General features: G+C 52.5%; 1 protein-coding gene across 3 annotated transcripts in view; it reads right to left on the bottom strand.

Moving 5' to 3' along the window:
- The window catches only part of rdx (BTB/POZ and MATH domain-containing protein rdx), a 219,128-nt gene that overhangs the window by 84,169 nt on the left and 107,479 nt on the right, over positions 1 to 27,480 (bottom strand). For 2 of the 3 annotated variants that reach the window (XM_065450705.1, XM_065450704.1), the window contains exon 2: positions 14,311 to 14,519. Coding sequence is in view for 1 of the 3 variants with exons in the window: in XM_065450701.2 (XP_065306773.1) it covers positions 2,036 to 2,066 (31 nt within the window). In the remaining 2 variants the exon portion in view is untranslated. Of the gene's footprint in view, positions 1 to 2,035; positions 2,433 to 14,310; positions 14,520 to 27,480 lie in introns of those variants that run through there. The other variant, XM_065450701.2, reaches the window with a different exon arrangement.

The following is a 27,480-nucleotide window of genomic DNA, read 5'->3' as shown; positions in this document are numbered from 1 at the left end:
TTTTTTTGGGGGGGGGGGGGGGGGGGTACCACCTTAAAATATTCTCTACTTTTACCATGAACACCGCCAGCGGAGCATCGTCCTCAAGCTATTGAAAACAGAAAGTACATCAATAAATCATATTCGCACTCGCAGTTTATCGCCGGGAGCAAACCTATGCACAGTCGGGTTCGAAGACGCTGAAAGCGCGAACTTATTTTCACGATAAACAATGCCGTTCGTTGGACTTAAGCTAACGAAAGCCCGCAGATGACCTCAAACAACAACCAACAACAATATCACAGGCGCCATGATTTGCCCTTAAGGGTCGTTGAACGCGACAGGTGAAAGAAATGGCGCTCACCGCAAGAAAGTACCTACCACGAGTCCGACAATACTTCCGTGAAAACTGCCTATGCAGTAGGCCTGCTGACCAATTCGTGCGATCGTCAACCACTAAGCAGAACGGCCGTTAACTTATGGCGAACCTCATTTCCCTCTATAAACATAAAAAATTCGCCTCTTAAAAAGCACTTCAAACATAAAATAAAGGCAAAGTTGCGTGACTTTCTGAAAGACGCCTCTTGGGACATTAAAAGAGCTAGGGGCTCCCTACGAGTGTTCACAATTATTTTGCTTGGTTCCCGCCGCGGAATATATGCGCATTGCATAACGATTCAAAATAAGCTGGGAATCAAAGCACGGCTCATACGGATTACCGAAGGATAGCCGCAACTTAGTAGGACCAATAACGAAAATTATACGAAGCGAGACTGCTCGCCCTCAATGAATGGCGTTACGATGGAAAAAAAGAATGTTCCTGGAATACTGTTACCTTGAAGAATGAAGTGATGATAGCTCAAGAAGACGCGTCAGAAACAACTTGAAACATTTTCAATCACATTGTTCTGAGCACATTACGAAAGGCAATAAATACCTTCATTATTTCATTCAAACATGGATCAAGAAGTATCATAAGAGCAGACAGCTGGCAAGCAAACAAGTAGGTATATAAAAGAAAAATGTGGAAAAATGAACCTCGGAGCTCTTCGAAAAGCGGTTACGCCGACTACATAAATGCGCTGATGTGATAACCGACCCTTCGCATTAAAAGAAAGTACATTTCATATCCTAGGGTGTCTCCTCGCTATTACACATCGCAACCTACACGGTTCTCATGCTGTTGCACTGATACGGCAACACCAATCTGCATGCGCCAGCTGTCGGACATGACCGGCAAGAGCATCGTTTATCCTCGTTTCTTTGACTGCGGCTTGCGCAAGCGGCCGCAACGGACGGGAACTGGCTCGGCAGTCGTAAACTCGACAGGGTCGACGGCGCCCGCGACTCCGAAGCTCTCGTAACGCGAAAAATAGTGACGGACGCGTCGGCTCAGCACTCGCCGAGTGCCAGCGACAAGGTCCGCGCGACACCGCGCCTGCGAAGGTCCGAGAGAACACGCGTGGGGTCTCGCAGAAAGAGGCGATGGCCTTCCTGCCGCTGAGGAAAACGCGTCGCGGCCGAAGCAACCTGCCCATCTGGGGCCAAATAAAACGTACGCAGGGGCGCGTATTCAACGAACTACGGGGCTGTTCTCGTAGTGCGTCACTGCCTGCGGGCCGCAAGCGACCATTTCGTAAAAACGCTTAAGGCACACTCACGCTAGGCCAACATGATACTGATTTCGGTATGCCGACTGTCAGCGACAGCGTTGTTTACCTTCGTGTTGGCACCTCTGTCACGCTGTACCGACGCCGACAATCTGCCGAAGGTCGGCGGAGGTCTCGGCGTCGGTACAGCGCGACAGAGGCGCCGACACGAAGGTAAAAAAAAAACGCTGTCGGCCGACCGAAATCGGTGTCGTGTTGGCTTAGTGTGAGTGAGCCTTTACGCAAACCAGAAAGGAGCCCAGGCTGAGCAACGCTTGCGACGCGAGAGAAGCTCGCCCCGGGCGCGTAACTACCGGGACGCAGGGCGACGCTAAGCCGCGAGCACGGCGGTCCCGGTCGGGGCCTCGCGTAAGTGCGTAGAAGCGAGTCGATGGAATGACACAAACCGTTCGAGTCGTTCTGGGAGCGCAGAACCATGGCGACGACGATGATTGCGGGTTGCGACCCCGTGGCAGGAGTGGCGACTCGGGCGATAGGCAGCGCGTAGTCTGCTGTCGGGTGCGCCGAGTCAGACGGCGGTGACGCGGCGGTTCATGGTGGTCGCGCAGCACTGGAGGCGATCGCGGCACCGGCAACAGGTCGGGGCGACCAACGGCGCAGCAGCCGGCTGTGCTCGGCCGACGTCAGCGCAGCTGCGATGGCGGCGGGGGAGGGCTGCCGACTCGCCGTGCCTGCGCAGACGGCGCGTGGCGACCGCGCTCGCGCACAGCCGATGCGACCGGGCGACTCCGGAACTCGGCGCTTTCCAGCAGTTTCTCGAGGGCCCGGCGCGTAACGAGGACGTCGGGCTGTGCCAGTCGCAGAACCGGAGCGCAGGTACTACGGGGTGAAAGAAATAGGGGGCAAGCACCAAACGCGGGTCCTACATCCGACGAAGCTCGTGGCCTGGGCGTGGAACCAAACGTGGACGCCGTCGCAAGGTGCGCGCGCGAGGGCAGCGCAACGAAAAACAACAAAACCAAAACGGGCCCGACAGGCGGCGAAGAAGGCACGCACAACAACACGCGTCCGCACCAGCACAGTTACGAAAGCGCTTCTCCCCCGCCTCGCGCACAGACGGCAGCCCGCACACCGCAGCAGCAACGTCGTCGGTTGGTGGTCGGATCTCACTGCCGCCGCCTTCCTTCCTGGTCGGGCGCGAAAGGGGGGGGGGGGGGGGGGTAACGGCGGCGACCCAGGCAAAACAGAGGAGGAGGCCGGAAAGGGGGGCGAGGGGCTGACCCCAAAAGCGGACTGGCAACTTTCGCCCCGGCAACTAGGGAGCGCCGGCCGTCGCCCTAGGGAGAAACGAGCCGAAAGCGGCGCCCCGGGGCCCGCTCGGCACGCCGTGGGAAAAGGACGCGTGGACACTGCTCCCCGGGGCACGTACTGGCCGAAGTTCGCTGTATACGCAAACAAGCGCCCACTACCGACTGCGTTTATTTCACGAGTAGAAATAATCTGTACAGAAACTGTAGCATCGAAAGCAACAAGTCGCCTAACAACGGGTTTTGACAGTCGCAGTCGATCACAGAGCGAAGCTGGCCTCAAGAAGGTATCGTCTGCCACGCTCGTGAACGCGGGAACCACCGCGCTGGACGACAGGGGCTCCGGCAAAAGGGGGGTACAAGTTGGGCGGAGCAGCATCCACAGGTTCTTTTGGAAGGGGCCACTGCCACCCCATCTCCCCCCTCCATTAGTGCTGAGGGCGGCCCCTCTCCGATCGAGTAGATCTAGCATCGATTAGACAATAATTAAAAAAAAAAAGAAACGCGCAGACGACGCGAGCCCCGTCTACTGCCACCACACTACTTCCGGAGCCCCTCCTTTAGCGTCCCAGTTGTCAGCGCGCGTACAGAACGCTGGCAGCCAAGAAAGATAAAACCCGCGCTCAACAGACTGCACTGCCTTTGGGATCGGCCCTCATATTCTGTTAGATAATTAAAAGTTGGCGAAGTTCGACTATAATGCTATCGTTTTAAAGAAAGAAGGACATTTGTTGTACACGCAAAACGATAAGCCTGCACTTCGAATGGCACTGTTGAAACTGTGTTCAGAGTTTTTCTGACCCGAAATGCAGGATATTTGGGCTAAAACAACAAGCGAGTGCGAAGAAAACCAGCCTGGCATGCACAGTTCCTGCCAAAGGTTATTCCTCAACGACGTAACCTGTGACATGCAGCAACTCGCGGTGGGATTCGCTGCGAACGACCCCCCGTAAAGCTGACACTGCAAAAGCTACGTCTCATAATCCGGCGGTGTCCGAGAGTAGTTTTTCTTGGAAGCAACGGATAACTCCGCATTACTTCTAACCGAGTGCCACAGTACGCGAGCCTGACAACAGGACGTTCTGAGCTAGTCATGAGTTTGATAAAGAAAGAAAGACAGGTGTTATTAGAAGGCAACTGTGTTTTAGACGCTCTCTGCGCTGTATCTGCTAGCTAGGTTGTTCACCCCTCTCGCCCCACTCCACCCAAAACACCGCTGCAGTAAGAGCGGGTGGGGCGGGGTCTTAGGAGGACGGGATTTTGCGACCTTCAACATCGCCTGCTGGGAGCTCGAACCAGGTTCACCATAGGAGAAGGTTCGGCAGGGAAGACGACGTGATGTAGGAACAAATAGCAGACGTATAATAGATCATTACGACAGAGCAGCGCACCGCAAGATAAGAAAATGCAAAAACGTTCGGCGTGCGTGCACCTGCCCGCAAGGGCAGAGAAGATGTGACCACACGCGGACGCTCGGTGGCTTTCTTATGCCCTGCCCCAGCCGGGCATCCTCGTCCTAGGGCCCTGTGAGGACACGTCGGGGCAACCCAAACAGAGGGACACCGGCGGGAACCCACTCCTTGGCGTAGACGGGTTGTACGACTTGCACATTCCGCGCGTACGCCCGTCGCACACACCCGACGGTCAGGTCTGTTCGCGTTGACGAGCGGGATGATTAGGCGCGCCTTGTCGCAGGCGCTTGGCATTTCTTCCACTCATTGTCACACAAAGCGAACCGTAACAGGGGGTAGGTACACTAAATGTACGTAGGGCACGTGCTACCCCATCGGAATTTTTATGTTACACGATACCTGCCATAAAACGACGTGCGGAAGCACATATCAACCTCCACCCACCACCGCCTACGAAAAACAAACCTTGGCTTCGTCATTGACGGCGGGCAATTGAAACTAGGAAAGCAGCTTTTCTTTTAACCTTTTCCAATGAAACGAATGAGAAATGAAGTCTTGAAAGAATATGCCAGCCAAACTGACGAAATTATACACTGCAATATCACCAAAGAAAACTAAATGAAAGGAAACCTTAGGACACGCTTTGGCTTCTTGCGAACAACTGGAAGCTGGGCAAGATGGAACGGGTTAATTTTGCTTTCTTGCACTCATCCATGTATCTTTTTTTTCAACCAGCTCCATGGCTCAATAATAAATAAATTAAACGTTACAATGCCATGCAGCAGCAGTCCTGTCCCACCACGCCATCTCAATGGCTATGGCATTGCGCTGCTGAGACCGATGTCGTCGGTTCGATTCCCGGCACGTCCGGCCGCATCGATGTTATGCGAACCAGTGTGCGAGGAGCGTATACCAAGTTAAAGAAACGACCACGAGAGCACCAAGACGTAGGCGCCTGTTTCAGGACCTACATGTTACGCATGTCATGACCTATCCTTTACGTTCGTCATACAGTCTTGTCATGACGCCAATCTTGGTAAATACCAAGTTAACGAAGCGACCATGACAGCACCAAGTCGTAGGCAGCTAGATAGATAGTATACTGTCAAAGTGGCAAGTGTTCGCTAAGAAAGGCTTCGCATTTCAAACGATACTCTGCCGTGGTTTAAGTGCACGATTAAGAAGCCCGTGTGAGCGAAATCAATGCGGAGCGCCCACTACGGCAATTCGCTTGCCCCTTGTGCGTAAACGAAATAAAAATATACAGGGGAGGGAATGCCCACCCCGCGGATGTTTTGGGGGCGTAAAGCCTACTGAAAGTGACGTATTGAAGGGTGTGTTGACACGAAAGCATTTTTTGCAAGTAAAATCCAATCGGGAAGAAATAAAAAAAAAAGAATACGAGTAAAGGTATAAGAGTGAGAACGGGTGCTGGTGTTGGTATAACGTCAGTTACTGGATATTAAACCCCACAATTCCTTTTCTTCTTTTCTTTACATTTTGTGTAGCCGGTCCTGCGCGGAAGTCCAACACGAGGACGTTCAGCACGCGCGCGCTGAAAAAGCGGGGCGCACAAAAAAAGGCGGCCGCCGGCGGCGCACACGGCCAACCTTGGGCCCGTTTCGTTCCCTTCCTCGAGAGAAAAAGAGCGCGGCCGCCGCCGGACCGCGCTCCGGCTGAGAGATGTGAACCAGGCCGAAAGGCGCCAACCGAACCGGCTGATTGCGAGATGCAACGTCGCCGAGCGTGCACCGGCGGCACAATCCGCCATCGACGTCACACGACGCGCGCTCCCTCGCCCAGGTCACGGCGTCGCGCACACATCGACGACCTCGCGACAATCCTCAATGAGCGTGTATGTATACGCAACGAGCAACCACGGACGGCGCCAATCGTGCGAGATAGGAGACCGGCGATCGCGGTCAGACGCATCGAATTCGATAACCGCCCGATATATCTACACATATATACGCGCAAGGTTGAGAGGTGTCGCCCGCTTCCTTCGCCGAGCTTTTTTTCCCGTGCTTCCTCGATTTCGCGATGGCGCCCGATTGCGGCCGACCGGCGCAAGGTCCCCGCGCGATCCGCTCACGTATCCCGCGAGAGACGCAGGCGTCGCAGCGTTGCACTCGCCGCGCGCGCGAGATGCCCGTCGGCGTTTCCGCTCAGAGGGCCGTCCGCAACAGCGCCCAGGGCAATTCGCAGCGGAAGCCCGAAAGCATATGCACACGTTATGCGAAAACGGCCAGAACGCTCGGCACTGAATGAGCGCGCTTTTCGGTACCTGCGCGTAACGTTCTTAGACATTCAGTTCAGTGAGAACGCATAATGCGCTCAAGAGCACACGCGCAGAGAAACGTTCTCTTAGCCCAGCCGTACGTCAACATTCCCTTATGACACAGCCTTCGAAGCTGACGCAGCGCGGCCAATGTCGCGAAAGTCCAGCGACCTGGCGCTGCTTGTGCGTTCATCGTCCCGGCAAAACATCAGCGCGCCTACCGATAACAGTAGGCGCTAACACATCACCGCTGCTTCCACACACGAGTGACTCGTATCCTCTTCATTCCGGCAACCACGCGAATGCGTCAACACTATGTCCCGGCTGGGCGGATCCGTACGGTAAACCCGAGACCCCTCCTGCCAGCATCCAAGTTCCCCGAGGCCGCGATTTCTCGGGAAGAGAGAGATTGAGGAGGAGCAGAGCGCTATTTGCGTTCGAGAGCTTCGCACTTGGAACGTGCGCACTCGGTAAGCCGTAGGTGAAGTGCAGATAACGTGTTCCGCCTCGTCGCCTCGGAAGTTGAGGCCCATCTCACGGCGAGTTTGACTGCGCCCACCGCAAATGATGCCGGTCCTTTTGTGGACTGAATGGCCAACTGATGCTGGTAAAACAGGGCGCCTACAGGTAGTGAACACCTCTGCAGAGGGCGCCAAGAGGATCGTAGCCATGGCTGCGTTGCCGCTCTATATGCTCGTGCAGAAGGCAACCTCGTACTTGTATGCTGGAGCGAATTGCACTGTGGCGGCCGGTGTCCACACTGACTACGGGAATTGACGCACGAGGGGAACTCTAGAGCAGGCTCGTCTGCTCTCTCCCGAACAGTCGCTGCGACTCCTGTCGCTTTACGCACGGCATGAAGCCATTTGTGCGGGGTCGATGACGCTGCATCCAACCGCTGCATGACTAAAGCACGACTGCGTAGCTGCTCGCACACATCTGGGCAGCCCGGCGGTGGACTGCAGTGACTGTGCGAAGCGTTTACATGCAGCCAAGATTCACGCATGATTTTAGCACGCTCATACGTATATATACAGGCTGTCCCAACTATCATGCATCAAGACTTAAAAATACGCAAATGGGACGTGGCTGGACAAAACCAAGGTAATGCTGTTTGTCGTCGCTTGGAGATGCCCAAATTACCTCTTGCATTCCGCCTAATTACATAATTAGTCTTAATTAATAAATAAGCTTCTCAAATGTTATATTTAGATTAAAAGTGTAACTGAGAAAAATTGCTGCCTCTCCCGTAATTGAGAGTAGATGTAAGCATGAAATGCTACGGGCGAAGCCGACTGGTTGGAGAGGATATTAGCCACAATCTTAAAATGGGTGTAGTGAATGTTCACAACGGCGCACCCCATCACACCACACCACCCTGCACCACGCCATACTGTGCACCGGTCCATATGGACGCAACTGTTTCCTGTCAGAGCCAGCGTCAGGAAACAATTGCGCCCATATATGGTGTTTTTGGCTGTGCCGCAGCCTTCAACCGCATTTCATCTACATCGCTACTTTTTCTTGTCGCGTCGAAATGGTCGGTTGCAAATGCGCACCCTTAGGCAGGTGACCACGTCCATGGCGGTGTTGTTACCTTCGCGAACGGCCGCATACTCCTGCCGTTAGCGGCACGGTCGAGCAGCCTCCTGCTCTAGCGTATCAATCGATAAGCGATCGGTTTCCGGAAAAAACTTCCTACCTCTCCTTTCATAGCGCTGCATTGCTCGGCTTAAGCATTTGTGACGGTGACCTCACTGAAATGAAGAACGATGCAGAAGCTTATGCGGCAACGACGTAACGCAGGCCTGAAAGCTTGCTGAGCCGAGATGAACTTGTCTTGAACTGAACCTGATCGTAAGTCTCCACTAGGCCAAACAACCATCCGCGGCGCGCTAGACGTTGCCGACTTGGTCACACAGCGTGGCGCCATCTCTCGAGACGGTGCAAAACCCGCGCTGAGGAACTCACGAACTGCTGGCGTTGAAAAGATCACAGACAACCCTGTCTCAGCGCCGAAAGATCACAATCAGGTGTATGCTGCCCTGTTATCCGCCTTTTGAACGTCGCTATTGCAAATTACAAATTAAACTTCAGCGTACTATAGAAGTTACAGCTTGAATGAGATTGCGAACAAACATTAAGCAGAAATCGGAAGCAATATTCTTGCAACATGTTTTGGCAGTAACTAGCGCATGTAATGCGGTCCTGTACAAAGGGTTGGGGGCAAGAGACCGCACTTCCTTACGTTTTGACTGGTTGCCCGGATGTTCTCGTTTCGTTCTCGCTCCGTTCTCTTCTATGCCTTGGCCTCTTTTGCGCCGAGGCAGTCCGAAGGTCAGTCAAGCTCGAGTCCTGTACGACCAACACGGCTGTTTGTGTGTTGCGTGCGGTGTAGGGGTTGAAGGACGGGACTCCGGGATGAAAACCCAAAACTTGGGAGTATTTATTCTACATTACATACAGAGAGGTGAGCGTCAAGTACCAGTCGTACAGTCATTACGGGCCGGCAGCAACTCGGACGCTGCGGCCCGCGGCAAGAAGTTCGAGAGAGGTGAATCAGGGAATCAGGGACTGTCCCAGAATGCTCAGGTCTCTCTGGAAGGCTTCTTATAAACCCTTCGAGCACTGTAAATCACGTCATGTTTGACCAATGGGAGAGTCCGCTCCGATGACGCCACTTTCAGCCAATGGTAGGCGCCCGTGTCGTGGTGTCACACCTGGCGGCTCTCTGTGGTCTTGCCTCGCAGACTGGCAATGCACTTCTAACGAGGAGAAGGGGAGGGCTGCTCATGCTCCATTGTCAGAGGCCCACCTGCTAATCCCGGCGGCGCACGAACTTGTTGGCACGTGAACTTGTTGCCTTAAACTTGTTTGCTCGGCCGCTCCTCTGGAATGTGCTTTCCTGCTTCGGCATTCCTCAATTAGCTGTGCTGCGACTCGAAGTGGTTTGGGGAACTCGAAGTAATCGCAGGAAACAGCTCCATATCTAACAGCTCGTCCTCGCCCCGGTTGTTCTGAATGGCCGGTGAACTCAATTCGCTGGCCATGAGGAACGCTGAAAGAAGCTGCAGGGTACTGGGGTCGAGCCTCGTTTGACAACCCTCGGGATCCTGGGCCCTGGAGAACATACGTCAAACAAACCAAACAACACAGCGCTGCACCACGCGTAAGCGCAGGCTCTTCACCCCTGACTCGCCAGGCTATTACTGAGTCAAAATCAACCCTGATCTTTTAGTTCCCCAATTTTGACAAAACAGTTGTAACCACCCCTCCAAACAGCTATGCATTTCTCCTCGATTGCCGACAAGACCAGACTACTATTGTTGTTGCAAAACAAAAAGGTCGTTGACGATGCAAACAACAAATGAAAACAGCCGAACATAACTTAAGTGGCCTAACCACACGAACAGCATGTTTCCAATCTATCGCAGTGGCGTACTTATCGCACGTAATGGTGCCACTGAACAATCTGGTCAACCTCACAAGTACGTAATCACAAGCGCACTAGCCTTGTGGTCAATAAACAAAACGCGTACTTGCGTTGTAGGCAAACTTTTCACTTACGCTTACTCACGTTTCTTCCCTGAAAGTCCTACAGGACACGTGACATAAACGAACAATTAAACTTGCGGGACTTACACACTCCGCAGAACCCTTAAAATAATGCGTCTTTTACTAACTCGTTCCACGCGTACTTATAAGACAAGCCAGAATACGGCTGCCCTCAACACACGAGCAACCCAGTCATAAAGTCTGCTTCCTTCCGTCCACACAGGACACACGCTAATGGAACTAAGAACGCTTCTCCGTGCAAATCATGCACTTACTAAAAACCTACGCACTTAAGCTTACAAAATTCAAAAACACTTAAAAAGAAAGAAGGTTAAATAACACACACGCGCGTTACCATAGGCCTTTCGACGATAACCTTGACCTTCAGGTTACTCGCACACACACAAAAAAAAGCCTATCTACTTATTAATGAGCATCTCGCGAGACTACATGTTTACATAAAACGCATCTTTCAAATCTCGGAGCTTTCTCAAACCAAAACATAAACAAAGCTCAAACCTTACACATTGAAAGAAACTCTAGTCTCAAATCGCGAAATTTTCCGATGCTCAAAAATAAAAAACAAACACTTCATTTCTACGGAAGCGCTCTTGGCCTCCCGTTCCCGATTGCTTACGACTGACTCATACTTTCAGCCTGACCCGCGGTGGGCGAAGTTTCAAAGCTACTCTGGCTGCCGAGAGACAACAAAAGGGCTGATTCACTATCAGCTCCCCCAAGACGTTACGGTCTCCTGCCAATTTGCGTCCTGGCGCCCCGCTTTCAACACGAACTCGATTGACCGCGTCGCTACTCCCCACCTGGTCTCGTCCTGCCACCTTGCGTTTCTTCGAACTGCACGCTGAGCTGTGAAAAGAACTACGGAACGACGAGGAGCTTAACTGCCTCGTGCCCTTTGTCCGCGTCCGTGCAGAACATTCTTCGCGGTCCCCCTTTGACCTGTGGCTCGAACGTTTAGGATGCGTCAACATCGTCAGTGACGACCGCACCTTTCTTCTCCTCGCGCCCTGCCCATTTGGGTTTCTCGCCATTTTTGGCGGCGCTACATTATTTACCGACTTTCGGTCTTTACCGCGCTTCTTTTTACGGCGCTTTCTCTTTGCACTCGCTTTCATGTCGCCTCGTGCCTCGTGCTGGCCGGTACACATTTCGTCGGCCCGGATCGGTCTCTTACCCGCACAATCTGAGTGATTCTCACTTAAATCAACTCTCTCTCTGCCTCGACTGGCGGACAGCTCAACCGACTCTGGCACAATGCAGCAGGCTTTACTCGAGTAAGACAACTCGCACTCTTGCGAACTGCCCTCTACTACATTGCCCAGCTCACGCTGTGCATCGGCACACAGCCCGTCGGTATCGATCGCTGTCTAACGCGCACAGTCCGAATGATTAACAACTGAATCATCCCTATCTAGGCAATCTAGACTGGCGGAGAGCCGCACCGATCCCTGAACAATGCAGTTGTATTCTCTTGAGCTACGCAGCTCGCAATCCTGAGAATTACCCTCAACTGCACCGCTCAGCTCGCACTTCACTTCTGCACGCACATCTGGCTCTACATGGGTGCCCGCGTCTGTCGCGTCAACAGTACCCTTTTCCTCGCTAGCAACCTCGCTAACCTTACCAGCGACGCACACACGCGGTAACTGTGCCAATTTGTTCGCAGCTGGCCTAGCTGTCTCCACAGTCATCTGTTGGCACAGCACCTCGTCGCTCTCACTCTGGCCTTTAACGGCCTCTATTGCCACTAAGGCATCGTTAGCAGCTAGCCTTTTCCCTTCACTTATGAATCTGCAGCTAATCTCACAGGCACTACTCTTTTCGTCGGCTTCTGGCGAAAAACCACTAGACACTTGCTCATTCTTTCGCTCTGTACTACCTACAGAATTCTCAGACAGCCGTTCTCTCTGTGCCAATAACTGATCACAATACTGTATCTCTTTGATCAGTGCTGCCTTCTCTCTCTCATACTTTTGTTCACGCTCAAGTTCGCGTTCATTCTCACGTCCGTGACGCTCACACCTAAGAGTAAGTTCTTGAAGCTCATGCTTCCGTTCATTCTCGCGTTCTTCACGCTGACGCTTACTCCTAAGTTCACGACGCTCCCGCAAACGTACACGACGCTCTCGCTCCCATGGCTCCTGTATCACCTCCCAAGCAAGCTCAATGCTTTTGTCATCATTGCCACTATCGTTAATCGCCTTTATGATAGCTGGCGTTTTCATCCGTTCGTCCGCCTCAACTCCCAAATCGTCGCACACCAACAACAAGTCCAACCTCGTCAACCTTCTAAGATCCATGGCAGCTGACCCGACAGGTGGTTAAAACTGTTTTCCTTAATTAATTTGTGCAAACACACAATGCATCAAACTCCCGATTCCCAGAAATATCAAAATGAACACACAACATTTGAGTCTGGCGAATCATAAGGAAAAAAACCACGCGCTCACTTACGGTTGCAGCACCCTGCCATCCGGTTCATTCGTCCGCTGTTCCCGGTTCCTCTGGACTCCCTGGGTCGAAGGCTCGCTCCTTCTTCGCAACTCCCAGTTTCTTCGGACCTCTTTCGACGAAGGCTCTCTCTTCTTCGCTCTTCCCGGTTCCTTAGGATCTCTCTCGACGAAGGTTTATCCGTAGCGCTGCCACCAGCTGATGCATTCGGAGGCGATCCCACCGCTGCCACCAGATGTAGGGGTTGAAGGACGGGACTCCGGGATGAAAACCCAAAACTTGGGAGTATTTATTCTACATTACATACAGAGAGGTGAGCGTCAAGTACCAGTCGTACAGTCATTACGGGCCGGCAGCAACTCGGACGCTGCGGCCCGCGGCAAGAAGTTCGAGAGAGGTGAATCAGGGAATCAGGGACTGTCCCAGAATGCTCAGGTCTCTCTGGAAGGCTTCTTATAAACCCTTCGAGCACTGTAAATCACGTCATGTTTGACCAATGGGAGAGTCCGCTCCGATGACGCCACTTTCAGCCAATGGTAGGCGCCCGTGTCGCGGTGTCACACCTGGCGGCTCTCTGTGGTCTTGCCTCGCAGACTGGCAATGCACTTCTAACGAGGAGAAGGGGAGGGCTGCTCATGCTCCATTGTCCGAGGCCCACCTGCTAATCCCGGCGGCGCACGAACTTGTTGGCACGTGAACTTGTTGCCTTAAACTTGTTTGCTCGGCCGCTCCTCTGGAATGTGCTTTCCTGCTTCGGCATTCCTCAATTAGCTGTGCTGCGACTCGAAGTGGTTTGGGGAACTCGAAGTAATCGCAGGAAACAGCTCCATATCTAACAGCGGTAACTTTGTGTTGCTGCACCACAACAGCCCCCTTGTCCGGGAAGGACCGTTGGCCCGAACCAAGTCCCCCCACCCAGTCAACCCGGGTTGTGGGGGAGAACCGGGTCAATGTATCGGATGATGATGGGTTGATGAGATATGTATGCTCATGGACGCGGTGCCTTCAAAGGTGCCAAGTCCTCTTCCCATCTGACAACGGTTCGCTCCGTTCTCTTCTCGAGTGCCCCGATAACGGCTCTGGCTTTTGTCTCCGAGTCTCTCGAAGGTCGCCGACAACGGGAGCTAAATCATTTCATGCTTAAACTTGTAGTGCGAAATGAAAAACTGCCGATACAGCTTTCTGTTGCTAAATACGTGCTACATAAAGGTGTTTTTCCGAGCGTGAAAGAAATCTAGAAGCGTACGGTGAGGGGCTAGTTGGTATGGCATTATGAGAACAAAGAAAAACTGCGCAAAAAAAGGACAAGACAGAGAAAGAACCACACGCGCCGGTGTCGTGCGGTTCTTTCTCTGTCTTGTCCTTTTTTTTGCGCAGTTTGTCTTTGTTCTCATAACGTGAAAGAAACCCGCGAATACGCTCAAAATTACAGCTCGACTGGCCACTCGAGGCACTTTGACTAGGTTAGGTGACTATTTTTACTGCCCCTTTCAAAGGGGATGCCATTTAATAATCATCCCCACGACCATCGTCGTCTTCCAGACGGTTCCAGATGCATTCCACAAGGGCTCGAAGCTGTCTTCTTAGCAGTCAAGGTAAATTGTCTATACACAGCACTGGCCATATACTGGAACACACACACCCCACGTATCTCTGTGCGCGCGCGTACGTCTACCGCCCGTGCAGCGGCGACTCACCAGCGGCGGCGGCAGCGGCGGCGGCCGCGGCGGCGGCAGCAGCGGCAAGGCGCCCCGACGACGGTCGGCCTCCTCCGTCCGTGCCTGCGGCCGGCAGGGGCCTGCAGGGGGCAGCCGTGGCGGCGGCGGCGGCGCTGCGGCTCAGCACCCACCACGGGTCGGCTGGCCGACCAGGGGCCACAGCTGCGCCGGGGGGCACGGCATGGTCTCTGCACGAAGAAAGCGACACGCTCAGTTTGCTTGCCTATTGCGTGGCTATACTATGCTGTGTTCACATCATTCACGCATAAAGCACGACACATTTCACACGCTCTTACGTTTCTGGGTGACTTCGAAAGAACGTGCATGCTCCGGAGAATATCATTGTCTTGGACGTTTTCCTACATATGCACCAAAACATGCATTTTGTGCTGGACCCGCGAGTGACCATTGGCTGCTGGTCCAAACTATTTGATGACAAGATGTATTGAAAAAAAAAAAAACACGAAACTTCACATCTCAACGTTGCCGTTGCGCATCCGACGTTATACGTTAATGCTTGGGCAGAAACAGCGCAGAACGCGAAACCAGATACGTATATGACTTCAATTACTCCTTCTGGTTCTAGTTTCCAATTAAAAAGTGCATAACCAAGGGACGAAGCCCTTAACAGCTAGCTATTGCCACTCGTGGAGCATCGCACAGCGAACCACCGCATTTAAAAAGATTTAGTAAACAGGCAAGCATGCAAGCACGATCGCAACGCCCTCCACATCCGACAGACAAGTCGCGCTTGCTCGCACGAGTGCTGTCACTCATCCCACGTTTCGCCTATACGCTACACCCGAAACAGGATAAACGGGCGGTGGTGGCGATGCAATTAATTGGTCGGGGTACTGGGTCGAAACACTCGGAGGTACGGCGCCCGACTCTCCGTTTTCCACTAAACCCAACAGTACTTGGCATATCTTGTTATATGCCCTGCGGTGGTGGTCGAATACGACCAGACTCGGTTGGCGAAAGATGACAAAATCGAGAGGCGACTGATTTCTTGCGACACCCTCCGACACCGGCTCGGTGCCACTAACCGCTTGTTCATTTTTCTTGCTCGAAGAACCCGGAGACGTTACAGTAGAGGACGCATATATGCACGAATGATGACACGAAATGAATATGGTGTATGGCGGCAAACACCGCTGCTACGAACTGGATGTGCACACAAAAAACGCGACATCTCACGTCTGTCACGCACTGGGTGTGAAGGCGCACTGAGTGTGAAGTAAAACAAGCAACTTTCGAAAATAGCTGCCAAGGACATACGGCAAGCTTCATCCCGAATTCGTTTTATACCGGATGTTCTATCACATATAGAACACTGAGACACAAGGCCCAATGCGAAGCACAGTATAATCGAAGGCTGTTAGGAATGGCATGCCGAGGTGGCAACATGCAAGTTTCCTCAGCCAGCTGCTGCTACGAGTGTTGCGAGCTTCCCCGAAGAGAACCATAGATGCCTATCACAATTGCTGCGGTGACTCATTTCGTAGGGACCTCGAGGTGCCGCTTCAACACCCCCTCGGCGCCGTTGACTAAACGCGATCGGCGAACAAACTATTGTTACTGAACCCGCCACAGCCGACATGGTCTCTGCATCAAGAAGAGCTTCCCTAACAAGAGGGTGCTTTGCGGTACGTGGACCCCAGGATTCGTCACAGTCTGCTGACACTCGTGGCGACTACAGGACGCAAGACAATGGACAACCGGTGGCCACGCTGCGGGGGCCAGCTCGGGGAACCAACGCGCCTTTCAAGACTCAAGATAATGGAGAACCGGCGGGTCGACTGCGTTGACGTTTGACGCTGCGAATCGGCTATGAACTGTCGTTTTTCCCTCACCTAGGGATCTACGGAGAACGGAGTGTTTATAAGCGGCTGTTTGTCGGCTGCTAGGTGTGCTCGTCAATGTGCTCGTCAATGTACTCGTCAATGTGCTCGTAAGCTGTGTGCTGTATGCTCGTCTTGCGTGCTCCATTTGGGAGCCACGCTAGACTGTCGAATGTATCTCTTGCTTAAAATGTAAATACTGTAAATAAACCCTGCACGCCTGTGCCGACGAAGTGTCAAGGTGCTCCCTACAACTACGACTATTCGCAATAGCACACAGTAACTCAGACAATTTTTTGTTTTCCCCATAACTCACTAAGTAATTAAGTTTAATCACCCAACTTTTTCATTATTGGCTGAGTACCCCAACTATGATACGCAGATTTGTAGAGCACCTTCAGAAACCACCTATTGAGTTGTTTCCAGTACGATACGTCTCACGTAGTCCTTTTTTCCAGGTTGCAAAGAAAGCCCGCGAAATATGAAAAAAGCCACGTGACGGAGCGCTTGCGCAGTGGTATCGTGCCGGTGAAGGTCAACTGCCGTCGGATGACGGCAAAAATGCGTGCTGCTGGCCGAGCGCTGCCGATGAGTTAAAGAGCACCCTGCCGCTTCCTCGTCGCCAGTCACGATGCAGCCCATTTGGTTCACCGAACGCACGCTTGAGAGCAGCACAATACGACCGCGCAAACGCTCCGTCACGTGGCCTTTTTCATATTTCGCGGGATTTCTTGGCAACGCGAAAAAAAAAAAAAAGACTACGTGAGACGTAGCGTAAAGGAAACATCTCGATCGGTGGTTTCTGAAGGTGCTTTACAAATCTGCGTATCATACTAAGGGTCCAAATTTTTTTGTGAGCTCTTCAGTACACGCACTTCTTGCCAGTGTTAGCGAAGCCTTCCGAAGGCTTGTATGGCATAGAGGCAAAATTTCATTGAATTAATTCTGAGGTGTTACGTGCCCCCAAAACAGGATTTGATTACGAGGCATGCCGCAGTGGGGGACTGATCGCCGGGGGTTCCTTAACGTGCGCCACCACAATGCACCGGTCAAGGGCGTTTTTGCATTTCGCCCCCACTGAAATGCCGCGCCCGCGACCGCACTGCGACCTCGTGCTTAGCGGCGCAACACCATAGCCGCTAAGCCACTGCGGCGGGTCGAACTACCATCGACAGGTTCTCGAGCACAATTAATGGTCCAAAATATAAGCTAAACGTGTTCAAACCTTTCAATAACACGCACAGAAATATAATGTACCAAAAGACGCACAACATGGAGCGACAAAGGTGCTAAAGGTCATCGTCAAAGAAAACGCGTCCCACTACTACACGAGTATGCACTGAATGAAGCCGCGAACTGGACAATGTTCAAAGCAACCGCAATGGTCAGATGCACATAGAAGTCAGGTTCGTACGAATGATATTTCTTTTTATAACGTTTCTTTTAAGGCGTTCTTTAAACCGGATAAACGTCGTTGCTCGAGCGCTCAAGTCGGGAGTTCGTTAAACAAAACAAAAATTAAATTATGGGGTTTTACGTGCCACGACCACTTTCTGGTTATGAGGCACGCCGTAGTGGAGGACTCCGGAAATTTAGACCACCTGGGGTTCTTTAACGTGCACCTAAATCTAAGTACACGGGTGTTTTCGCATTTCGCCCCCATCGTAATACGGCCGCCGTGGCCGGGATTCGATCCCACGACCTCGTGCTCAGCAGCCCAGCACCATAGCCACTGAGCAACCAGGGCGGGTAAAAACAAATATGGAATACAACATTGTCTTTCCCGTTGACGACAATTAGCTCTCGTTCGAGGTACAACATATCTGGAGGGATTGCGCAGATTCATATGCTTTATAGCGGGCACGCGAATATTTTCTGTCTCGGACATGGTAGTAATAATAATAATAATAATAATAATAATAATAATAATAATAATAATAATAATAATAATAGTAGCAGCAGCAAACACTGAAATAATAATAATTATAACAAGTAATAGTCAGGGCAGAAAGATCCCCGGTGCCCGGAGAGGCGTGCATCCGACCCGAGCGTGGAGAAAGAATGACCGGGCGTTCGCGAGGGCAGTCAATCGGCATCCGGGGGGTGACGCGGCGCAAACCGGGGCAGCGCACGGGAAGGACGCCGGCGACCGGGCCAGCGCGCACCCACGCCGCCGGGGCGCGGCGCCGGCCGACCCGGCACGGGCACTGCACCGCCGCGTTGCGAAAGGCGGACCAGTTGACGCGCCGCTACACCAATGCGCGCCGCGGGACGCCCAGCGAGGATATCGGCAGGCATGATGCCTCGAGGGGGCGTTATATAAAGAGAAGCAGTGTACGCGCCAGACTGTAAACTGATTACAACTTTTCCCGCTAAATCGTATTACAAAGTTCCATAGCGTGAATTTCGCGCCCATGACGCTGTGACGCAGTAAACGTTCTGGGTGCTCTCCCAGTTCGGTCTGCGGCTCCTCGGAATACGTGTAGTCCATCCTTGCCAACGAAACATTCGAGGCGGCGTCGTCAACCCGTCGCGGTATAATAGTGCGCGGCTTGTTTCTGTGTTACGGCTCAACTTATTTTGCTCCTCGAAAGTGCTGGCACACATCTTCTAAATTACAGAAACTCTATACCACACGCTTCCCGCGTGGAAACGGATCGGGCTCGACAAACACAGGCGAGGAAACTCTTAATTTGTGACTATGCATTATTCTATAGCAAAACGTGCCGACGTCGTGCAGCAATTAGTGTTCCACGCAGGTACGACAACGACACGGCCCCGCAAGGAGAGCACTATACACGCGCTCGTTTGCTGCACGTGCACTTAACTGGCGCAGGAACGGAGCGAGCCGGCACGCTGTCGGCATGACGCGCATTCAACCCATCCAGGGGTACAGCGAAACTCGTCCTCGAAGACAAGCATTACAATGAGATATGTGGAGCGCTTCGACATTTGCCAGTGATTTTTCCGAGGTTTCGAAGACCATATAACGCAGCAAATGGTCAATGGATATACGTCACGTAAGTATACTCCTTTAAGAAAGCAACGCATAATTTGTTTAAACTGGTTCACTGGGGATGTGCTATTGTAAAATTTTTGAGCGTATCAAATGTGTGTGACGTGACCTACAATAATGTCGGAAAATCACTTGGTACAGCAATCTTTGGTGCGGGGATATTTAACGCGCAAGCGCATGTGTTAAAAGAACCAACTACTGGACTATATAGTTGGGCATGCCTTGTAGCTAGGCTATATCTAGGTTACCGGTTCGATTGCCGAACGCGGCCACCGCATTCCAATAGCATAGGCACATCTTCGGGAGGCACAGATCGTACAGACAAGGCGAAGAACCACGCGGAACAGTTGGCTTTGAAAGGGTTCTTTGTGAATAAGAATGCGTCTCTCTGTGCCAGGGAGGCGCCCACAAACATGCCAGGTATGGCGTATATGCATGCTGCTTTTTTGACTTGCCAGATTTTTGTTGTGCGTCGTGGTTGCTTACTAGCTCGCAGTGACACGACGATGCATGCGCTCCAGAAGTTAAGTATATCGGTAGGTGCGCCCTGGCATTGAACACGTTGATAGCAGCGCTAGCTGGTCATCAACTGGTTTTCGTGCGCGTGCTTACGTTTACGCTGGTGCCGTGTCTAGGAATAAGAAAACGCAGGTCTCGGTTCGCAGCGACAATCAACCAAAACTGGACGCTCCACATTTCAGAATGCCGCGTTCTTTTGCAGGAGAGGCCCTTACAGAGAGGCCAATCCTATCAAGTGCTTGTCAAACCGTTTTTAAAACGTTTCACACGTCTTCCGATGCCGGTCGTACTAGTGCATGTATAAGACATGGAGGGGTGGGACTGCCCAAAGTCATTTTGGAGCAATTTGGAGCAGGTCAATCTGAATTTTGGTGGAATAATGGAACGGGGGGGGGGGGGGTGGCAGCGGACTTCGAAACCACGACGAATCACAGAATAAACCAAACACGAAGCGCGTAGTATATATAAGTGCGCTTTGTAGCTAGCTACAAAGCGCACTAAGGGTCGATTTACGCTCGAGCGTAAATCGGCCTTTAGGCTATTTTTTGCTGTTGTGCGCCTCGGCTATAGGGAGAGCGCTGCCCACTCGGCCGCACTCTACGGTGCACTCCAAATAGCCCCGCCCTGGCCGCTCCGCCTGCAGCGGTGACAGCTGGGAGTGCATGGCCGCGCGCGTGCCGGCCACTTGCCGGCATCGCCGAAAAGACCAGCGCGTTGTGCGTGAACGGCAGCAGTCTTTTAGAACGAATCCGCTCGCTGTTTTGCGGCCACTGCCGGAGCCGTTATCGCGGCGCAGCGTGGCGCGATTTCCGTCAATTTTCTGTGTCTGGCGCTGGAATTTGCGTTTGTATCAAAATGGCTCAATTGGCGCAATAGTCCCACCCGTGCACATGATAAATTTCCGCGGCTGAGCTTGCCTCGGTCACAGTTACTCCCGTGAAAGAGCGCAATTGGCAAGATGCGTTGTGCACAGTCATTCCGTTTGCAGAACCAAAAATGTAAATGGAACCTGTTGATACACAGTGGTATATGTCGCTGCACAAGAGGGCATCGTCACTTCACAACCAAACGTGGATTATCGATCGTGCTGCTTATGAGTGGCGCGTAAAATACTGCTGATAATTTTTTCACGGACGTTGACCACCTGAGGTTCTGTACGCGAATGCACCGAGGCCATGAAAAGATACCCATTTATTTCAGCGTTAGCTCAAAATTAAGCAAGAACAAAAGGAGGCCTATACTCGAAGGCCTACACGCGACGAATTTACGCTTGACGGCAAAAATTTTCGAGGCGTAGAAGTGGCGAAAATTTTAAATTCTGCCGCAAATTCGCAATGAATCTCAATATCGGCCGTGCGAGTGGAATGGGAAGAAAGTGTTCATTAGAAATTCCCCTCGGAGGATCATATATGTTATCAGCGAGCTTTCTTTCGTTTTTTCCCGCGGGTATTCCAGCTCTAAAATCTCTTGCAGTACAGTAAGCACTTCCACGGTGGTGCAGCGCGCGTTTGCAACGACGATGGGCAGACCATCGGCGCGGAAAAAAAGTGCGACGCCTATGGCGAACATTTCCCGGCACGTCCTTTATGCGTAATATATCATCCGTGACACGACAGAGGACGAACGGTCACTGCATGCCGACCATCAGATGAGTCTCTTATATAGGCAATGACTGCACGTACAACTTAACTGTGCTTCGAATGCTGATTACGCGTGCTTCGCACCATAAACCAATAGCGCAAGTCATGCGACTACAGCGGCTGCAGTCACCTGATCAATTCCTTTCACAGTTAAGGCCGATATACTCTATGCAGGAGGGGGGGGGGGAGCGGGGGAGGTCGCTACCTTCGCACGGTAAAGGCCGATCCACACGACGGACCAAGTCCGCGGGTCACTCGGTCACGTGATGCGACGTCACGGCCCGGCGCGGCCCGGTCCGGCGCAGAGCACATCCACACGGTGGACCGCCATAGCAGACGGCAGAGCAGACCAACCAGCTACACCCTCGGCCAGAGTGTTATCATTGTTATCATTCCGGCTCGAGTCCCACAAAGCCGGGAACTGCTCAACGAGGTATACAAAATGAAACCTCCTCGTCACTCCAAGAGGACACGGTGTTTAAAAAATATATCTTCTGCACGCACGGGTAGGCGGAACGGCGGACATGAAACGACTGGCTTGACTGGCTTTTGCTGAGCCAAAACCTATATTGGATTTGGCTGAAGATACTCTGTTGCCGGACAATATTAGTTGGCTAAGCCAAAATCGCTGCGGTTTGCATGTGGTCCGCCGCCAAAACGGAAGCGGGAAAAGCCTCGCCGATTTGTTGGACCGCGAGGGCCGCGGTCTTGCGCGGGCCAACGGCGGTACGCACGAACTGGTGGCGTCCTATCACGTGATGCGCGGACCGCGGTCCAAAAGAGCAATTTGGTCCGTCGTGTGGATCGGCCTTAAACAGCGCAAATGCACGGACCACCTGACAAATCCACAAAGTAGCGGGTTCGATTGTATACACCAGCCGCGACTTCAACGGGGCGGAATACAAAAACGCTGGCGTGTCCATCGATCTGGCTGCACGTCAAGGTACTCGAGGCAGCGAAAAATACTACGGAGCCCCACTACTGCTTTGAACGTCGAAGCCCGCGAGTCAAACAGATGCGACCGATATACATGCGAGAACACGGCTCAAGACTATATACGATCGGCCCACAAGCAGCCTAATAGCGTTGTCAAGGACGCTTGCGCAGTTCTGCGCACCCAGGCCCGCAGATCCCGGCTCTTCGCCGGGTCCGAACCCTGGAAAGATGGCTGCCCCCGGCAGCGGTTCGGGTCGGGACCCGTCGATAAAATCCGGGACGGAGCTGTGAGAGGCAGCAGTGCGTCGTGAGGTGGTGCGCGCGGTGGAGGCCGGTGGCAGAGCAGCGGCCCCGTTATACGGCGGCGCAGCGACCTCCGTCCGCCGCGCGCGCGACCCGCAGAGGAGGTCGGGGCCGACGCCGCCTCCGCGCGCCCGGGCCAAGGAGACGCGAGCGCTCACGCGCTGCCTCGGAGAGAGAGAGAGACCTTCCGTCAACCTCCTCCCTCTCGGGCACCTGGCCGCCGCACACGCTTTTGTCTTCGATAACCGGCGATCTCACACACACACACACACACACACACACACACACACACACACACACACACACACACACACACACACGCACACACGCACGCACGCACGCACGCACGCACACACACTCTTCAGAGGCGAGCACGTCGCAAGGATTGTCCGCGAGACGCAAGCCAGGAAAACGATTGGGCACACATTTAGAATGAAGTGTAATTCCTTTCATTTCCAAACATACGAGCCGAGCATTCAGATCAAGTGAAGCATTGGGACTCGAAACCGTGGCCACGGCCAGAATAATCTACAAAATTTCGTGCCGGCAGGCCGGATGATTCCTGGAAAACGGGCAACAAAAGATATCTGCCAGGGAGTGAAGGAAATGCAGGTCACAGATATTTCATTTCATGGCAAGTAAGTGACACCTCCATTTTCTAACTTAACGCTTAGAAAGCTATATTATTCGATGATGTCAAACACGGTGAGCACAAGGCGCCATGCAAGGGTCAATAATGGAGAATATTCTTTATTGCCGTTACCATGCATACGTAGCTCCACTTTCCAACTAGTTCAGTCATGACGATGGTGACGATCCTGGAGCTGTGCCCTTTGTAACGGGCGATCTACGCGGAAGCCGGATCTGTCGTAAAAAGCTAATTTCTAAAAAGAAAAAAAAATGGCTGTGGCTTAGGTAAGGTTAAGCCCAGGATGCGAAGCATACTAGCCTTTATTTTAGTTGTTGAACCACTGTTTAGCCTGGTGAACTGCTGTTGCTTGGCTATATTTGGTTCGGCTAGACGAAGAAACAACTCATGCATTACTGCTTCGCCTTCAAGAGTGGAACGCGACAGCGTTCCCGTCGACCCGCCAAGGGGTGTAAGACAATTTGCTACAGGGCAGCGACTACGCGCCCCGCATTGGACGCGGTGAGCGTCGAGCAAAGCAGCGTTCGGCGCGGCAACGAAATGTGCGCCTGAGCAAGAGACGCACGCCTTAGAAACAGCTCGCTTCTAAGGCAACACCGCATTCACTAGAGGCGCTTTTGTACCGCTTTGAAGCATCGTACTCGTGGCTCAGTGGTAGCGTCTCCGTCCCACACTCCGGAGACCCTGGTTCGATTCCCACCCAGCCCGTCTTGCAAGAGTTGAGCCAAAGCCACTTCTCCTCTGTCGTGACGTCACGGTGTCACGTGGTTTCATGGCGACACCGCCGCGCCTGAGGAGCTGGGTTGAGCTCTCGTAATATGCTTCGCATAAAAACAAGAAGGAAGCGTGAGGCGGGTAGTGCTACGCTCGTCCGCGGCGTCACCAGTCCGCGTTGTGTGACGGGGATTACTGCACGCTCCCGCAGGGGACGAGTAAGGCTCGACGTGACGACGCTCTCTTGGCTGTTGCCGCCGCGCTAGACGCTGGCGGCACGACGTGACGACGCGCCGCTCTCGTCGTTGGTGCGGAACGAAAGCGTGAGAAGGGGACAGCGTTGCGCCGGCGCAAGACGGGCGAAGGTGGCTACCATACATTGCGCCACAGTAGCAGAGGCTTGTCAGATTAGAAAGGAAGGGGATAAATGTGTAAGCACTCCCTCTCTTGCCTTGTCCGGAAAAGAAATAGCATTTTTGGATGAACGATTATGATGTTGGTGATTTGCAGATGTTTTTGCGACTGGATGTGCGCATGCCTATGCCGAAAAAGGTATAAATGGCTGGTGAATTTCAAATAAGCTTCCAGTTGACCGCCAGCGCTTGCCTGTGGCATTTGTTTCCTTGTGTGCTTGTTTTATTCGCGCTGTTTAACCTCAGTTCTAAATATGAACCAACTAGCCCTCATCAAGATATTACTAGAGCGCGTCGTCTGTATGGAAACAAAGCGCGCTACTCACAGCGTTCTCTAATACAAACTGTATACCCATATTACAGAAGATTGTCCCGCGAAACGAAAACACGCATAGAGCTGCGCTCAAATTTCGCTTTAGGGAGTATCGTAATCGTCGGCAATATTTTTTTTTTTGTAAGAATCTGTTTTGTTTTTTGATGTTGAGTAGAATTAGTTACGACTGTAACGCTCATGCGAATGTGAACTCACCTTTCTAGCCAAAAAGGTGCGCGTTAGAATCGTGCAAATACGGTAATTAAGGCATTCGAACCTCCAACCTTTGGTAGGAGCGAACCCTCGACCTTTGGTGGGAGTCGAACCCGCGACATTTGGTGTTAATTACGGCGAAGTTAATTCAGGCAAAGTTAATTAAGGTGGAGTTAAGGCACTCGGACACACGACCTTTGGTGAGGAAAAACGAACAAACAAATAATAGGAAGTAACAACGCATTCGAATGAAAATGTCAAGTAAAGCTATAAATGCCTCGGGGAGCACGCAGGCCTTACGCTAAAGAGGGTGAAGGCTAAGTGAGTGTCAACCTTTCTTTTTTCCTCGTTCACTGTCTTCCCTCTCTCATCGCCGTATTGTACATTTGAAATAGCATGCCAAGTGTGTCGCTATAGGTTAGAGCCTATCCAGCTATCCCTCTCACCCACTTGCAGTGTGACATACTGGGTCGATGTTTGTTATTTCCTCATGACACATGCTTGCAATGTGAAAGCTTCGTAGACAATGGGTATAGGCTAGGCGGTGCGAATAACCTAACGATGAGTGTGCAAGAGGCTGTTGTTCAAGGCCAACAGTCTGCGATGACGCAGCGGCCGTATGAAACGTAATTCGAATGCACTGAAAACGTAATATATGTTTCCGAGTTCCGAGTAGCAAACCCAAAGCTACGGGTATATGCTGTAAAGCAACCAACAACGAGAAGAAGGTTGTTTATTGTGCATCTACAATGCGGCCCACACGCACGACCCCAAATAAACAGAAGCTCTGCGGACGGAGCCGCAACACACAGCGGGCGAAATTTTTCAAAAAGTGCAACACGAAACACAAGGAATCGGGACGAGCGTTGAACTTCCGCGCTGAAAGTTTATTTCAAACGACATCGCAATATGTTCCTGCTAGGTTGTTCTTACTTGGTAACGATCAAGTACATTATACTACTCCTCATCTTCGTTTTGATGCAATGAGCATTCTTGTGGAGCTTCACGCACTTTTCGGCATATACGTATGTGGTACGTAGTGCCTGATCTTACGTGTATTGTGGGACCCGAGGGTGTCGTGGTCTCGGAATCGGGCGTCACACTGAGGATCGCTCTCTGGCATGTGCCACCGGTGCGTCCCGGAACGGGTAGCTGGCCTACGGTACGGGGGTGTCACACGGAGGGTAACTTTCACGACGAGAGTTGCAAACTTGGTGATGAGTACGTATGCCGGGAGGCTGGAAGATTAGAACAATTAAGGGGTTTGTTCACGTGTGTGTGTGGGGGGGGGCATACTCATACTGGCCGGAGCACGGAGCGCAGTGCATCGTTCTCGTGGCATGCGTTACATGTCGGAGCAGAATACATCGCTCTCGGAGAGCACACGCCACCCGCTCAGGGCGCGTCTTAAATGCTCTCCGTCTACCCTCGATCATTCGAAACGGGTAATCAACCAGTCCGGTTGGTCGCATCGGCGCAGCACGACGCCTCCGATGAGAAGGTTGACACTGTTGTGCCAGGCGGACCTTGAGGACAAAGGATGCACACCGGCCAGCCTGCAGCTATGGAATGCCATTCACGCTTCGTCTTTTCGACGCCACAGAGATAACGACGAAACCAGCGTCACGTGAAGATAATTGACAAGCGAATATGTGTCACGTCTTCGTCCGTTCAACGACGTGGAGCTTAAGACCGAGACGAGGGGTCATCGTCCATGTTCATCCTGCCAATTCCTGCAAAGAGCCTGCGCTGACGACTTTGTGGAACAGCGCCGACTTCGGTTTCACGTGAAATTGCATCTTCATTGCATCGACGGTGTTTCCAAGGCTGGGCAGCAGAGGCGGAGTCCGGCGAGGTGGTGTGGCCCCATGGGAGGGTTGTTGCAGATTGTGCGACAGTTCCAACTGGCCGCGAAGAAGGACATTGAATTCCCTCGTCGAGCGAAAGAGGGAAATCAACTGCTTAAACAGGAGAGCTTGAGTGTTGTGAGGGGGTGCTAGGACATGTAGAGATTTTGACATTAGTGTGCTCTGAGAAACACGGAGCCATCCTTGCAAACGATCATCATGTAAATTTGTACATAAAACTTGTTTTCTCATCGCTGGGACGTCTCTCTGGACTTCTCTTTCTTGCGGCACCTGGCACGTCACCAGCCATGGAACCTTCGTGGCCGCTCGGACCCCCGACTTCACAACACAAAGCACACACGTCGCCCCCAAGCTGATCCTGGATAGGAGGAAGCAAGCGTACCAGACCCAGTGTTTCACCGAGGACCGTTGGAGAAGCTCGCAAGAAGGTAAAGCTCTCCAGGCCCCGCCGGCTTTCACCAAAGTTCTGGGAAAACCTTCGTCGTCTCCTTCTCACGCCGACCTTCTAATTTGCCGTCACTGTCAGCATCCACGTTGACTCGGCACCACCGCTGCCTGCGCTCTTCGGCGAATACGGCAAACGTGTATGCAAGTTCCACCCACGCACAGTGTAGCCAGCAGAAACAGCCTCGCTTGGCGCTATAATGCCCGCCAGAGGCACAGATCCATCCGATGAGCTTGCTCCGCACGTCGTTGCCGACACTCCTCGTCGCGTCGGTAAATA

The sequence above is a fragment of the Dermacentor albipictus genome, chromosome 4 (assembly GCF_038994185.2).
Source record: "Dermacentor albipictus isolate Rhodes 1998 colony chromosome 4, USDA_Dalb.pri_finalv2, whole genome shotgun sequence".
NCBI lineage: Eukaryota > Metazoa > Arthropoda > Arachnida > Ixodida > Ixodidae > Dermacentor > Dermacentor albipictus.
This window is presented reverse-complemented; position numbering and strand designations above follow the sequence as displayed.